The sequence below is a fragment of the Cnephaeus nilssonii genome (genome assembly GCF_951640355.1).
Source record: "Cnephaeus nilssonii genome assembly, chromosome: 18".
NCBI lineage: Eukaryota > Metazoa > Chordata > Mammalia > Chiroptera > Vespertilionidae > Cnephaeus > Cnephaeus nilssonii.
Genome location: NC_137089.1, coordinates 48,514,306 through 48,530,436, shown reverse-complemented (window position 1 = coordinate 48,530,436; position 16,131 = coordinate 48,514,306). Strand labels below are relative to the sequence as shown.

The 16,131-nt window shown below is 47.4% G+C and overlaps 1 protein-coding gene across 1 annotated transcript in view; it reads left to right on the top strand.

The window, feature by feature from the left end:
• RALYL (RALY RNA binding protein like) overlaps positions 1-16,131 on the top strand; it is a gene marked incomplete at its 5' end in the record, with an annotated part of 274,838 nt that overhangs the window by 237,104 nt on the left and 21,603 nt on the right. Inside the window, one exon of the mRNA XM_079795890.1 lies at positions 276-389. Coding sequence (XP_079652016.1) covers positions 276-389 — 114 coding nt within the window. The remainder of the gene's footprint in view (positions 1-275; positions 390-16,131) is intronic.

The window sequence follows — 16,131 nt, the reverse complement described above, 5'->3', positions numbered from 1 at the left end:
ATTTGCCCAAACTAAATTTAGTGTCAGCTATTTTATAAAATATTTCTAGATCCCTCCACCTCGCACCATGTTGGTGAGAAGACATGTCAGAGGCTCCCATCCTGGAGAATCACTGTGTGATCAAGTCCTCAGTGTGGGGGGAAGCTGGAGGCAGTCAGAGTTGATGGGACTCGAAAGCATCCTCTGAGATTTGACAGCGTCTGGGGGAAACACAGGGTGTCCATGAGTCCTGGCCTTTGACTTTCTGTTGCTTTCTGTCTCTTTTCCCCTTCCAGTGAAATCAGATGAGTTACAGACAATCAAGAAAGAACTAACGCAGATCAAAACTAAAATCGACTCCTTGCTAGGACGCCTGGAGAAGATTGAGAAGCAGCAGAAGGCAGAGGCAGGTAAGTGAACAGGGTCTGTGCCCACAGACTTGTGGGAATGAAATCAGAGACACTGTCAATCACCTAGACAGGCAGGACCAGGGGCGGGGCCTGGGCCAGGGGCAGGCTTCATAGAGTTTAATGCAGATTCACTGTGAATGAAGTCTGTAAGCTAGAGTTACAACAGTGGGATCTGGTCTTTTGCTTTTCAGAGAACATGAGCCAATTTGTCTAAAATTCATATAGTCACAAAAGGGGAAAAATGAAAAGTATATTGATGCTAATAAGTTATGGTAGGATTGTCCTTGGAAGTTTATAGCTCAATATCAAGTAATCTTTAAGAAAATAAAGTCCATTCATGGACTAATGCTATCAGGCTAAAAGTACAATTCATACGTCATTAAAGTAAGTGCAGCAATATTGAATGGATTTCAAGGTCATGATCACAAAGCCCAACTCCTGCATCGCTGTGAGCCTGTGAAATTTCAGGACCCAGTTCAGAACTCACCACCAGTGTCTCTGGCCACCCGGCCAAGTCGATGATGACAGTTTCATTATGTCGTGTCTCTGGGCTCCGAATTGTCAGCCCTGATGCTGGTCCCCAGTCCTTTTCATGCAATGTTAGTGCCTTTCCCTGTGGCCACGATATCGTTTAGAATCACAGAATGTGAGGACTGGGGTGAGCCTGGAGGTGCCCAGTGCCCAGGCTGACACTGTGTTGTGCAGCCTCAGATCCTCCAAGGCCCCTTGGAGACAAGATAAGGTGATAAAGGTGGATAACTAGTGTCACCTCCACCTGTTTTATCCATTGGGACTCAACCTATGACTTTGTTTGCAAAAAGTTTCACTTGAAAAAATAATAATACAGTTTTGAAAGCCATTGCTCCCATCCAGCCCCTCACTTCCCCGAGGAGAAAGCAAAGGGTCGAGGCCAGCAGACTTTCCCACGGCCACATAACCAGTTAGTGGCAGACCAGGTCTCAAGCCCAGGTCTGTGGGTGTGTTACTGAGCCTACCAGGCGACCAAAAAAATACGCAGGAGTACTGGAGGCACGGGACTCAGGGGAGACTGTTCCTCTCAAATCCTGGGTAAACCAATATGGAGGAAGCTCTCCCTTTATACCCCTTTGGTTTCTTTGTCCCCCAAATATGGATTATACTTCTGGACCTTTCGCAGGCTTTGCAAAAAGCCCCATGTGTTGGGTCCTTGAGGCCACAACTAAAGGCCTGGCCTGGCGCCAGCACTGATAACTCCGTCTGGGGATAGTTTATGGCCCCTCTAAAATGGGAGTAACCAGGTCTTGCAGGACCAGACAATTAAAGGGGCAGTGGCTAGACTATAGGCTAACAAGAATGTGCATTAGGTTAATGGCACAGATTCAGATTGCTAGCTCCCCCTCCCTCCAAAAAAATGTCTCATTTTCCCCATCAGGTGTGTCCACTGTCCTTTTGTTACCGGGAAACCCCCAGTTGGGCCCGGGCTGCCTGTCGCTGTGCACAATAACGAAGGCCGGGTTGAATCACATAGGGCGTTTATTGATAAGGCCAGCCAACCAAGAAGGGCGCTTACAAGCACCTCCCAGCAGGTGCAGGGGACAGGACTATAAAGGGGAAGGGGCCGGGGTGAGGCTGGGAACAGAATGCGGCTACGTGTAGCCCTGGAGGTCCACAGACGTCCGCTATTGTCCTTGTCATCAGGCGATGAGATGATGTTTTGACTCCTGGTGGGTCGATCTGACCCTGCTTATCGGGTCTGAGTCACCCCCTCAATTGCTTCGCACAGAGCTTGAAAAGGAAACTTAAGAAAAATTCCCCTCTTCACATAAAAGAAACTTAACCCTATTCACATGAGTATATGTGTTCTAAGATTGAAAATAATATGGTTATTTTTCGGTATAATTCAGGTGCTCTAACCATCAGATTCTAAGTCCCTATCATTTCCCTATCTGTAGTGTCAGTCTCAGGTGCCACGAGGGCCTCATCCCAGGATGTCACTGCCCTGCGGCTGCCTGGGAAGCTCCTCCCTGGGGAGAACCTGCAGGGATGTGGGCCCTGGGCTCCGACACAGCATCTGGCCTGATGTTGACCGTGTCGCAGGGTAAGGACCACGCAGTCCTGGCTCATGAGGCACGTGGGGCCTCCGGGTGACAGGAATGAGCTCGGGTCCAAGCGACCCAGCCCCTGCCTCTGCCTGAGCCTGTTTCTCGCTCACAATGACAGCGGTGGTGCCTCCCACTGTGAGGAGTGACAAGGCTGCCTAAGGAAGTCGGTCCCGGTCCCGCAGTCACTGGCGAGGGGTAAAGGCTCTGATCAGAGCGACCTGGGGCGGGTGGGAGCAGACATACACGGCCAAAGAGTGTTTCCACCAGATTCCTGCAGCCTGTCTGCCCACCACCGGCAACGTCTCGTGACCACGTCTTACATTCGTATGGATGACAAATGAGAGAGGAAGCAGACTCATGTTTATTAAAAATTTCTACTTCAAATGTGTTTTCTGCTGAGCAGAGATTCGCTGCCTAAACCGCTCACTAGAGAAACGTAGGCTGGAGGGAGTTTGTCACATGCCATCTGGGGCGGAAATAGAAAGCATTCCCAGGACGAAAATACCCTGTGAGGTCTCTGAATCAGTATTTTCCTTCAAGGAACTTCTGTGAAATCCGTTATTATGTACAGCAACCCCTGCAGCGAAGGACTTTGACAACCAATTCCCAAGTCAGCTTAAAGGATGTGGAGAACTCATTTAAATACAAATCACCTCCAGGAGGAAAATGTGATGCTTCAGTCCATCCGGCCCCTCACGAGGCAGTGGCTTCCTCAGCTACAGGGCTTGGTCCTTTGATAGGTGTGCTTCTTCCTTTCCCATGGTGGGAAGAAAGTGGAATTATTTAATTGCTAATTTTTTTTCTCTTGCCAATTGTCTCCTGAACCGCATTCGTTTTTATAGAGATAAGATGATCATTTTCTATATATTTTTTATGAAAAAAATCACGGTTGTATGAAAACAGTCAACCCTGCATTATAGAAGAAAGTAGAGAGAAATGCAGTAGAATTCTTTAAAAGACTCAATATCTCCTTATTAATGTTCAGGGGCACTCGTTTTAATACTTATTTAGTTGCAAGCTTATTGTTTGGTAGCTAACATTGACTTTTATTGTTATGTTCTATTCGTCTCTCATTCCCAATTCACATCCTTAGATGATGACAGTTCCCAGGGCACAGGCAGAGGCAGGAAGGAGATGGTGAGGGAAAACCCACCGCGCCCCTCCCCGCTCCCCACGTGGCTGGGTTCAGGCCGCATAGGCCTTCTTCTGCGCCGTTGGGAGTGAATCCCTAAGCATCAGGAGTCAGTGTGCTGAAGTATAATTACAACATCTTGGATTCCCTGCATCTTAAACAGCTTCCAGCAGATACTCGCGTGGTACATGGGCTCTTTCTCTGAGCTGGAAACCTCAGGAACAAGGCATGTCTTCTCTTCCTCTCCGCTCTCCCCCGCCATCCACCTCGCCCCAGGCTGGAGCACGTGTGACTGCTCTCAGGGTCTCCAGCCCTTCCCGTGCCAGCTAGAGGGAGGGATTGTGGCCTCAAAAGTAGTCCCAGCTTTTAAATTATAATTGCTAGGAATCCACCATGCTTGTGTTATTTTTTCCATTGAATAATTCAAGTACCACTTTTGGGATATACTGACTATTTATTGAAAACAATAAATAACCCTCAACATCAGTTTAGCCTATAAATGTGCTTCATTCCTAGATTTTTTTTTAAAGAACCACACGTAAATTGCCACCTATGAATAGCACAAGTGTTACGTGGTGTACACGGTGATGTTAAATGACCCATAAGGGTGTACGGAGAGAACAGGAAAAACAATGGGCACAATTACTCCATGGGTGGCCACACTTCTTATAAAAAATCACATGTCAGGCATACAGTCTTTCCTATGAAAAGGCAATTAGACATTATTTAGTTCCACTTTATTCTTGGGGGTATGGCTAACACATGGCCAGCCAGTCTCTCTCAGCCACTCCCAGTGACATAGGTCACATTTATGGTAATGTTAGACCGAAGCATGAGAGTGGTCACGGACCGGAGTCCCATTGGATAAATGCATCTTCCCATGTGCTTGGTAAAAGATAGGGGTGTTGTTTTTTTTTAAGAACATCAATGTCCAAAAATGGGAGATTATACATAAATGCCAAAATACATGACTTCCTTGGAAACATTAGACTTCAGTCCTGCTGCTCACCTGCGCGGGGGTGCGCTGCTCAGTCAGCTAGTGTATGGGTGCCCCAGGCACTCACTGATGTTAGTCACGTGGTCCCTGTTTATACTGGGGTTTCAGACGCCTATAGCAGGGTCCTCTCTTCTGAACCAAATGTCTGCTGCTTTCACTCAGTTCAGTTCCCCTTTTATGTCCCCTGAAACCGAGCTTAATGTCCAATCCCTTGTGACGGTAACAGCCAATGAAATATTTAAAAGGAGCTAAAATACCCTTGCCTTCCTAAACCTTTGAACAGAATGTCAATATAATTGGCCCACAGATAGTCGACTTGGCTGCATTCAGAGTTTGGTCACGGCATCTTTGCAGCCTTCTTTACTCCGGATAAGTGTCAGGAATTCCATCAGCTGCTTCGCAGTAATTGGACTCTCCATCTTGAACCATCTCCATCTCTCTTCTCTGGCCACAGACTGTGGCTCTCAGAGGGAGGGCGCTACTTCAGTGTGACCGGGTTGCCACCGATGGTGTGACCCCGTTTCTGTTCTGATACCTTCCTGTCGTTGACAGTTTGGATCAAATTGCTGATGCTTCTGGTTACAGATGTTAAGCAAACACAACTGAGCCCTGCTCCCTCCTGAAACTGCATCACATTTGTGACGGTGTTTTTAAACTGAAAACCCTTTTCTTAAGGAGAATGGGGACCTAGCTATGGAGGCTGGGCAGATGGAGAAGTGGACCAGACTCAGCACACCTGTGCAACCTGGGTCCGGTTTTAATCACCCAACTCCCCAAACCTCAGCATGAAGGCAACCATCTTCCTCTAGAAAACATGGCGGAATGCCCTTTGGGGAACCAGAAACCCGTGTTGTCCTCCTGACCGCTCCTGGCCCAGTGGGAGGCTAGAGCAGTGTCTTCTGGCAGAGCGCACACAGCAGGCCTCAGGCTGCTAGACAGACTGGAGAGCATTTGAAAACAGAGAGAGGAGGAAGCGTTTACTCCCTCACTGTAGAAATCCCCAGCATTCTCTCCCTCTCAGGAGCCAGGCTCCTGGAAGACACTAGAAGACCTCTCAGTTGGGAATATGACCAGCCCTAGAAGAAAGATTTAAAGAAGCTGGCATGGGTGCCACCCAATGAAATGGTCAGCAGGTCACCTGCAGAAACCGTCCCCATTGTACACGCTGCCTGTCGGCACTCTAACACCCACTGTTACTGTGAACAGACAGGAGAAAAGATGTAACATAAAAAGCAAATACCAAAATAGAACACAAATTGGAGGAAACCGAGATTGTGCGGGAAGAATAAAATTTCAAAAACCAAACAACAAAAAATGCTGATTAATACCTCGTGGAAGAGAAAAGATTTGCATTCATGAAGTAAGTACTTGAAACATAAACTGAGTATTCAGATGGCAGGTAAAGAGCTTTTTAGAAATTAACACGTGATGGCAAAATAAATAACTCAACTCAGGAAGGGAAGACAAGTTGGAGGAACTCTCCCAGAAAACATGGGGGAAAGCAAAGATGGAAACGAGGAGGCCCGTGAGCGGGGGTCTGTGGCAGAGAACTGCATCCCCGCCCCGGAGTGTGGCGGCAGCAGACAGGGCACCGAACTGATGGAGAAGGAGCGATGGCATCGTGTCATGAAGACCTGGGAGGCATATCTCGGGAAGAATCAGCTGAGGGAGTAGGACTTTAAGGAGCTGAAAATGGGGAGCAGGGAGGGACAGACAGTGCTGCTTCTCTTAACAAGTCTCAGAAATACTGGACTGCAAAAATTAAATGTTTTAAAGTGTTGTATCATAATGAGACGCCTTAATGAGCCAATAATTAGGAGTCGTTTATTGCGCGCGGCCCAGAGGGAGGTGTCTCTTCCAAATTTCTGAGCCCCACAGACAGGAAGTTCCCAATATTTATACTTTTTGAGCCTCTCTATTTGCAGATATTACAAACGGCTCTGTGTGAGTTACTGTTACAGACAGTTGTAACCTTGAATACATAATGAGTTAGTACTTGGCATAAGAATGTGGGAATTGTTATCAGTATTAGTCTATTACAGTGGACGGCTAGCTTGCAAGGTCAGACAGTTAAGTTTATCTTTTCCTATTATTTGAACTAAAAACAAAGTCATTTTATAGATAAGAGACTGTTTTAAAGTGGCAGAGTTTACAATGACAGAGTTTACAGGACTAGGGACTATCTAACAATAGCAGAGAATTCAAACAGCAGTTTTATACAAGATGGAGGTCACTATGCTTCAAAAGAAGCTAAATTGGCGGAGGGGGGGGGGGGGTCTTTAACAACTCCATCAAAGCTTTTCCAGCTGCAATGTGCTGCCCCTCAGATAACTGTAGAAGGAGCTTTGAGCTGGACACGTTAACAAATGGCAAGGAAGACATGGTGGCGACAGGGTCAAGAGTGCTGTGAGGAGAGTGGAAACCGCACTCCAGGCCACTGAAAGGAGGGCAGGGCGTCCAGCGCCGGGGAGCTCAGGGACATGCACTGGGGCAGCATGAGGGGGGGCAGCGTGGGAGGGGGCAGCGTGGGAGGGGGCAGCGTGGGAGGGGGCAGCGTGGGGGGGGCAGCGTGGGGGGGCAGCGTGGGAGGGGGGCAGCGTGGGGGGTGCAGCGTGGGAGGGGGCAGCGTGGGGGGGCAGCGTGGGGGGGGCAGCGTGGGGGGGCAGCGTGGGAGGGGGGCAGCATAGGGGGGGCAGCGTGGGGGGTGCAGCGTGGGGGGGAGCAGCGTGGGAGGGGGGCAGCGTGGGAGGGGGCCGCGTGGGAGGGGGAGCAGCGTGGGAGGGGGGCAGCGTGGGGGGGGCAGCGTGGGAGGGGGCAGGGTGGGGGGGGCAGCGTGGGAGGGGGGCAGCGTGGGAGGGGGCAGCGTGGGGGGGGCAGCGTGGGGGGGGCAGCGTGGGAGGGGGCAGCGTGGGAGGGGGGCAGCGTGGGGGGGGTAGCGTGGGAGGGGGGCAGCGTGGGAGGGGGCATCGTGGGGGGGCAGCGTGGGAGGGGGCCGCGTGGGAGGGGGTAGCGGGAGCACCGTGTTTGCGAAGTGAGGCAGGGGAGGTAGGTGTCCTTCTCCCACTGACACTGGGAGGGGCCGGTCTCTCCCGATGGTCAGATTTCAAAGGGACACTTTGCAGGTCCTGAGGAGACATGTCCGAGTAATTGTAACAGGTTTGCGTCTCAAAGGGGCAGAGTGAGAGTTCCCACGGCCAGATCCTAAAGGACATGCCCTGAGAAGCCGGTCAGGCCTACGGTCAGGAAGAAAACTGCCGTTAGTCGCCACGGGCAGCCTGAGGCCCTGGGTGGTCACTCCATCAGTCTTTCCAGGGACGCTCTCCTCATTTCCTCATCCCAACAGAGTCTCGCCCCAGTCCCTCCCATCAGCCTGACAGCAGCCCTGCCCATCCCAGCGCGAGCCCCCACCTCTAAGCCCCCGCTCTCTCTGTTCCACCCCCTGCTTTCCCAGAGCTACACCAGCCCTCAACCCTCCTCACCTCTCACTGGCTCTGGTCCGCCTTCTTTTTTTAACAACTTTATTGAGATACATTTACATAATACAAATGTTACCCCTTTCAAGAGTATAATTCAGTGACGTCTTAGTAATTTGACCAAGTGCTGCAACCATCGAGGGGGATAGAAACCTACCCTCCCCGAGTCCGTCAGCGAACACGGCCAGGGTCAGTTAGGACCTCACCCCAGCACCACCAGCTGCCCTGCCCCCGGCTCCCCGCGCCTGACCCCTCATCCCATCCGAGGGGTTTACCCTGACACTGGAGGGCAGACCAGGAGCCAGACCGCGCAGCCCGCACCGACTGACAGCTAGTCCGCGAAGAGCTGGCGACTTCGTGCTGCAGGCAATTTGGAAAGGGCCGTATAACATTGATTAAAACGGGGGAAAGTAATCTCTAACCCTTACAATTATTGCAACACTTAAACAAACACAATATTTCAGTACTTTTCTAAACGATTGATGTGGCACCTGTGGTGGCCCGAGGCACCTGGTGTGGACAGCTCGGAGGTCACCTTCTCCGGGAATGCGCTGCAGGACCTGGTGTTCCCTCTCTGGCTGGCCCGCTGCTCACCACGCTCCTGTCCGCACCAGCCGTCAGAAGCCGCCTCTTCTAAACGGCATTGCCTGGAATCATCGAGGGAGACGCAGGAGCTGTGAGGTAGAATTTTCTAAACACAATGGATACTGGTGTGAGACAACCCCTTCAGGGCACTAGCTCGGCTCCCAGGATTAATGTCATGTTTCTGTGTCAACATGCCTCCAGCCCCTGAGTTAGCAATGAAGCCAGCACGTCAAAAAGCTGGATTGCCAGCTCAACCAGTTTTCAGAGTTACATTAACGGCAGCAGCTATGCAGCAAACTGAATTTAATAAACATGCTTTGAACGTGAATTCCAAACATTCTCACTTGTTTTCTGAATCACGTGTAGCTTCTGAAATAGGAACGAGATGTGCGGGCAAACACAGGCAGACCGAGGACTGAGATTGAAGACCATCTCCCTCCAGGCGTGTTGGCACCCGAGGCCTCTCCTGCAGAGGACTTACCCGCCCCTTTCCCTCCTCAGCTCTGACGTCATTGATCCGCTCCAACACGGGCCCAAACTAAGAAACTAATTCATTCTGGAATTTAAAATGCTCCGGTTACTGAAGAGAGCCAAAGCGTTCTACGCGTGTCAAGTTAGGCCTTTCTTCTTGTAGAGTCGGAATGCCTCAGGGGGAGTTTCAGCGCTGGCATTCATTGACTGTGTGACCCTGGGCGTCTTCCTGGGGGGAGGGAGCCCCCCTTTCTTCATCTGTAAAGTGATGAACAAGCCCACCCGCAGGATGTTGCCATGCCTGGCGTTAGTGAGTTCTGCGTGGTCAGCATTTTGTGAGCCCTCACTACCTTACAGCCGTAATAACCCCCCCCTTTTTTTTTCTGTGGAAATCAATCATTTGCTTTTTCTGCTGAAATCCATCCTTTACGATTTTCTTCGTGGGAACTCTCAGGCCCCACATTTGACTTGGACTTAGTGTGTGCGGCTGTGCTGTGGAATGTCACCAGGAGGTTGCTTTTAATTTCTCTTTGGATTCATACGTTTGCTACCACGGAGCCAAATTCAACGATAACTCCAACTCCATGAAAATAATGTCACCCAGACACTTATGTTTTTATGTTTTAGTTCCATGACAATTCATGAATATATTCCGCAAATATTTAATTTGTATGTAAGACTCCGAGTTAGCCGCCAGAAATACAAAGATAAATGAAAATGTTTCTGCCCCCAAAAGCTTTACTAGTAGGGACATAAATGTGTGTGAGTGCATGCACACACATACACACAAAAACATATACAATACACAACACACATACTACACACACACCATACACACATACGACATACACACATATACACACACATAATGCATACTCATATAATAAAAAGTAAAAGTGGTAGAAGGAAAAGGATTATGCAGATAAAGAGACTGTTATGAAGGTAAGAATAAACAAAAATTTTACTAATTTCTAGCAGAAATAAAAGCAGATAATCTATATAAATAAAAATGTAAATGTTCGTTTGTTTAAAATCTTAAGTCTCCGAAAGTTCTTCACTGATTGCTTTGAAATTTTGATACAATGTTGCATTCGAATACGCACGTGTTTTTATATACCTTACTAGAGGCCCAGTGCACAAAATTCATGCACGGGGGTGGGGGGGTGTCCCTCAGCCCAGCCTGCACCCTCTCCAATCTGGGACCCCTTGAGGGATGTCCAACTGCCCGTTTAAACGGGCGGTCGGATATCCCTCTCACAATCCAGGACTGCTGGCTCCCAACTGCTCGCCTGCCTGCCTTCCTGATTGCCCCTAACCGCTTCTGCCTGCCAGCCTGATCACCCCCTAACCACTCCCATGCCAGCCTGATTGATGTCTAACTGCTCCCCTGCCATCCTGTTTGCTTCCAACTTCCCTCCTCTGCCAGCCTGGTCACCCCTATCTGCCCTCCCCTGCAGGGTTGATCACCTCCAACTGCCCTCCCTTGCAGGCCTGGTGCCTCCCAACTGCCCTCCCCTGCTTGCCTGATCACCCACAACTGCCCTCCCTTGCAGGCCTGGTGCCTCCCAACTGCCCTCCCCTGCTGGCCATCTTGTGGTGGCCATCTTGTGTCCACATAGGGGCAGAATCTTTGACCACATGGGGGCAGCCATCTTGTGTGTTGGAGTGATGGTCAATCTGCATATTACTCTTTTATTAGATAGGATAGAGGCCTGGTGCATGGGTGGGGGCCAGCTGGTTTGCCTTGAAGGGTGTCCTGGATCAGGGTGGGGGTTCCCTTGGGGCGTGGGGCAGCCTGAGCGAGAGGCCTGTGGTGGTTTGCAGGCCAGCCACTCCCCCTGGCGACCCAAGCGGAGGCTCTGGTATCTGGAATTTATTTACCTTCTACAATTGAAACTTTGTAGCCTGGAGCGGAGCCAAGCCTCCTGCTTGCTTCGTGGCCAGCAGCCATTTCTGTTGGAATTTATGTATCTTTGATAATTGAAACTTTGTAGCCTGGAGTGGAGGCCTGGGCCAGCCAGGGTGTGCGGAAAGCTTTGCTTCCTCCATTGCCAGGGGCAACCCTAACCTCCCACTCTTTCCAGCTCTGTGGCTGCTGCCATTTCTGTTTGGATTTGTTTACTTTCTATAATTGAAACTTTGTAGCCTTGAGTGGAGGCTTAGGCCAGCAAGGGCAGGTGGAAAGCTTGGCTTCCTCCATTGCCTGGGAAACCCAAGCCTCCCGCCTGCTCTCTGTGGCTGTAGCCATCTTGGTTGGGTTTATTTGCATACTCGCTCTGATTGGCTGGTGGGCGTGGCTGGGTGTAGCGGAGTGATGGTTAATTTGCATATTACTCTTTTTTAGGTAGGATACCTACTATTATATAGATTCACACCTATGACAGGTAAAAACATGCTTTTTTTGAAAAACAGCGCCATCTGTTGGATGTAAAAGCAACACACGCTATACTAAATATTTTACGATTCCATTTCAATGTTTCCGATTTACGATCCATTTATGATTTCCAAATTTCCAATTTTACGATTCCATTTCAATGTTGATAATGATAGAAGATTTGTGCTTAGAAATCGCAAACAGCCGAAACCAGTTTGGCTCAGTGGATAGAGCGTCGTTGGCCTGCGGACTCAAGGGTCCCAGGTTCGATTCCGGTCAAGGGCATGTACCTTGGTTGCGTGCACATCCCCAGTAGGGGGTGTGCAAGAGGCAGCTGATCGATGTTTCTAACTCTCTATCCCTCTCTGTAAAAAATCAATAAAATATATTTTTTTTAAAAAATCGCAAACAAAGTTCTCAATCAATTGGGAATGCCATCATCGAATCGATCTGCTGCTGCTTAATTCAATGTAGAATTGCATCGTGAACAAATTTACAACAAGGGTGATCTTTTGTCATATGTGCAATCAAATATTCCTAAGCTAATGCTTGAGCAAAACGGCATTTACGATCAAATAATGCAAACTGTCTTTAACGGGGTTGGAGAAATCTTCTCCTTAGATGCGCCAGGAGGAACTGGTAAAACATTCCTAATTAGATTGATTCTGGCAGCAATTCGATCCCAAAATGACATAGCCTTAGCTCTTGCGTAGTCCGGAATAGCTGCGACATTGCTACAAGGTTGAAGAACTGCTCATTCGCTTTGAAATTGCCATTGAACATGCAATTCATTGAAACTCCCACGTGCAACATTTCCAAAGCATCCGGCATGGCAAAAGTATTGCAGAAATGCAAACTTATTGTTTGGGATGAATGCACAATGGCGCACAAAAAATCACTCGAGGCTCTTGGTTGATCATTGCAAGATTTGCATGGAAACATCAGACCATTTGGGAACGCATTAATATTGCTTGCAGGAGATTTCAGGCAAACATTACCTGTAATTCCTCGATCGACACCAGCGGACGAAATAAATGCTTGCCTGAAATACTCTACTTTGTGGCAACATGTAAAGACATTAAAATTAACTACAAATATGCGTGTCCAGCTGCAAAATGATCGATCAGCTGAGATATTCTCACATCAATTGCTGGAAATTGGGAACGGAAAGGTGCTGGTTGATCTGACGAATTTCATTGCCTCATAACTTCTGCAATTTAGTGACATCAAAAGAAGAATTGGTTGAAAAGTATTTCCCAATATTCAAACCAATTATAAGAATCATGATTGGTTGAGTGAACAAGCTATTCTTTTGGCCAAGAACAAAGACTACGAACTTAACAATATTATTCAGTCTAACATTCAAAGTAAGGCAGTCACATACAAGTCCGTCGACACTGTTGTGGAAGCAGATGAAGTGGTTAATTATCCAACAGAATTTTTGAATTCACTTGATCTGCCAGGGATGCCACCGCATGTACTGCAATTGAAAATTGGCATGCCAATTATCATGTTGCGAAATATCAACCAGCCAACATTTTGCAACAGCACACGGCTTGCAGTAAAAAAATTAATGAGCAATATCGTAGAAGCAACAATTTTGACAGGACCTTTCAAAGGTGAAGATGTCCTCATTCCTCGCATTCTTATGATTCCAACGGATATGCCATTTCAATTTAAGAAATTGCAATTCCCAATTCGATTGGCGTTTGCAATCACCATCAACAAAGCTCAGGGCCAATCTTTAGAATTGTGCGGTTTAGATCTAGACACGGATTGCTTCTCACATGGACAATTATATGTTGCGTATTCTAGAGTCGGCAAACCAGACAATCTCTATATCTGCACAGACAATGGAACAACAAAAAATATTGTATACCCACAAGCATTGTGAAATTAAACATATTGGAAACATGCGCTTTCTCTTTTCTTTCTTTTCCATTTAACCAGACTGAGCCACAGCAATGCGTGGCCGGGTACAGCTAGTTGTTCATAAAAATAAGACAAGTTGCTTTTTCCATTCTATTTCAACAAGATAATTACAGGGTCCTACCTGCTTGTGAAACTGACCCATGTGCTTCCCTGTGTGATTTCATTCATGGAACCCATTTGCTTAGGGGCTGTGGCATTTCCCGCTGAGGTGATGACATGGATGGAGGAATCCACAGGTCCTAAAGCACAGGCTGAAGGTGTTCTGTTAAACTTTTATGAGTCGATGGCCATTGTCTTTAAAGTTTTTTTCTCAACCCAGGTCATGTCTCCCATGCATTTACCTTTTACATGTAAGTTGTATATTAATACACACACACACAAAAAGACAGAGAATAATTTAAAACACAATGTCTGTGTAAACAAAAATTAAGGGGCCATGTCAAAGCCAAAATTGTCTTTGGAGTATGTGATTCTTAATGATTAATAGTGATTAAGTATTTTGACATGGACAATTTGTCTGGAGAAGTAATCAAAATAAATTCAATTCGAGAACTATTTAGAGCCTTTTGTGCTGACACGTTGGTGTGGCCTTTACAATTTAGAAGGCACTCACCCCTGCTCTTCATGTGCACGTAGAGCAACTCTGAACGCAGCTAAGTCGACCATCTGTGAGCCAATTATATGCTCAGCTTTCACAGAAGAAAATTACAGTTAGTAGGACTAGTAATCAGAGAAAATGTGGGTCCCATATCCTCTCTAATACCTTATGTCATCTCCTGTCTGTATTAGGCATTCAGTGAAGGGAACAGAACACATGAAAATATGTCTTGAAAATTGCCTTGTGTTGTACTTTCCATTTTACAAAAGACCGACACCTATATCATCCCCTTTGAGTGGGACAATGACCTTGAAGGCGATAGCTCAAGTTTCAAGGAAACTTCAACAGGAATGAGACAAAGGACAGCTGTAGGACGAACTGTCAGAGCCTTTGGTCCAGGCATCGGTGGACCACAGGAGCAGGGACCACATTCAGAGCAGGATCAGTAACGTCAGCTTCGGCTCCAAAGACAACTGAGCAATTCAGACCCAAAGCCCAATGCAGGCTGTGCATCTTCAAGGTCTGCCCCTGAGAGGCTCTGAAAACCCGCCATACTGCTCCGCTAGAGATTTTTCTAGAGGGAAAAAATGAACATCACTTCCAATACCAAAAAGTGAAAGTTCTCAGACCAATATTTCTGAAACCACTAGAGAAGAAATGGGTATGCTAGACCAAAACATTCCAATATAATATCAATTTTAAGCAAGAGACCATTTATTAACAAAAAAATAAACACAATGACCTAAAATTGAGAAAGTTTTGCTTTAGGAAAGGTTGTAAGATTTGGAACCATTCTCAATGTACAGTTGACCTTAGAGCAACACAGGGGTCAGAGGCACTGACCCTCACACAGTCAAAAATACACATATAACTTTCAACCCATCAAAAACTTAACTATCGTAACCTATTGTTGACTGAAGTCTTATAATAATACAAGCAGTTGATTAATATATATTTTGCATGTTATATGTATTATATGCTGTATGCTTACAATAAATAATCTAGAGCAAAGAAAATGCTATTAAAAATCATAAGGGAGATAAAGTATATTTACAGTATTGTATGTGTTTATTGAAAAAAATTCACCTGTAACTGGGCCTTCCCAGTGGAATAACTGTCCAATCCCAAACTCCATTTCTCTCTCTGTCTTAAAATACTACCCCAGGACTTGAGGGCCAGTTTAACAAGCAGAATGATCACCTAGTAGGGCTAGAATTGAGGGGGTCAGGTAATAAGTACAAAAACACTCTTAGGAGAAAGAGAATGTGGGGATAAAACCAGTGTCCACATCCATTGTGTGTGGTCCAAGGACCAGCAATGGCGGAGGCAACAGGAGAGGAGGAGGTGTGTTTCACAGCAAGGATTCCAAAGTTTTCACTGATCAAACCAGTCTGCCCTTCACAGCCTCTTCTCAGGGGGTGCTTGTCACAGTCCTGGAGGTCGGCCAGCCTAGGATAAGGTCTGGAACTGGAGAGGGCAGTCATATGTGGAAGGGAGGTGAGATTAATAAAACCTAGCAATTTTGTTTATTTGGGGTTTTTTTATTATTTTTTATTGAAATGTATTTGACATATCACATGGTATAAATTTAAGGAGTACAACATGTTAATGGAATATATTTATACAACTATATATATAAAGAGCCAGGGTCGTAACAACCAAAGGCTTGACCGAACGCCAGGCTGAGCAAGAAGCAGGTGAGCGGGTTGAACTGCTGACCTCTCAGAGAGAGAGAGAGGTGGGGCTGATCAGCAGTGGCTGTGGCTGCTGGCGAGGCCCGGAGAGAGAAGCAGGCTGTAGATCAGACCCTGCTTCTCTCTCCGGGCCTTGCCAGCAGTCAAGCCTCTCTTTTCTCTCCTGGCCTCTGGTGGAGCTTTTGATGCTGACTGGCATAGAAACCAACCAATCAAAATCAAATCTGGGTGAACTGCGAGGAGCCAGTGGCTGCCTAGGAAGTGGAGCTTCTGGCGCTGCCTGACATAGAAACCGACCAATCAGAACCTAATCTGGGTGAACTGTGACGGCAGAACCTAAGGTGGGGGCTGAGGAGGGGTTTTAAGGGCAACAGCCATTTGGTGTAAGGTGTAAGAAAGCAGTTC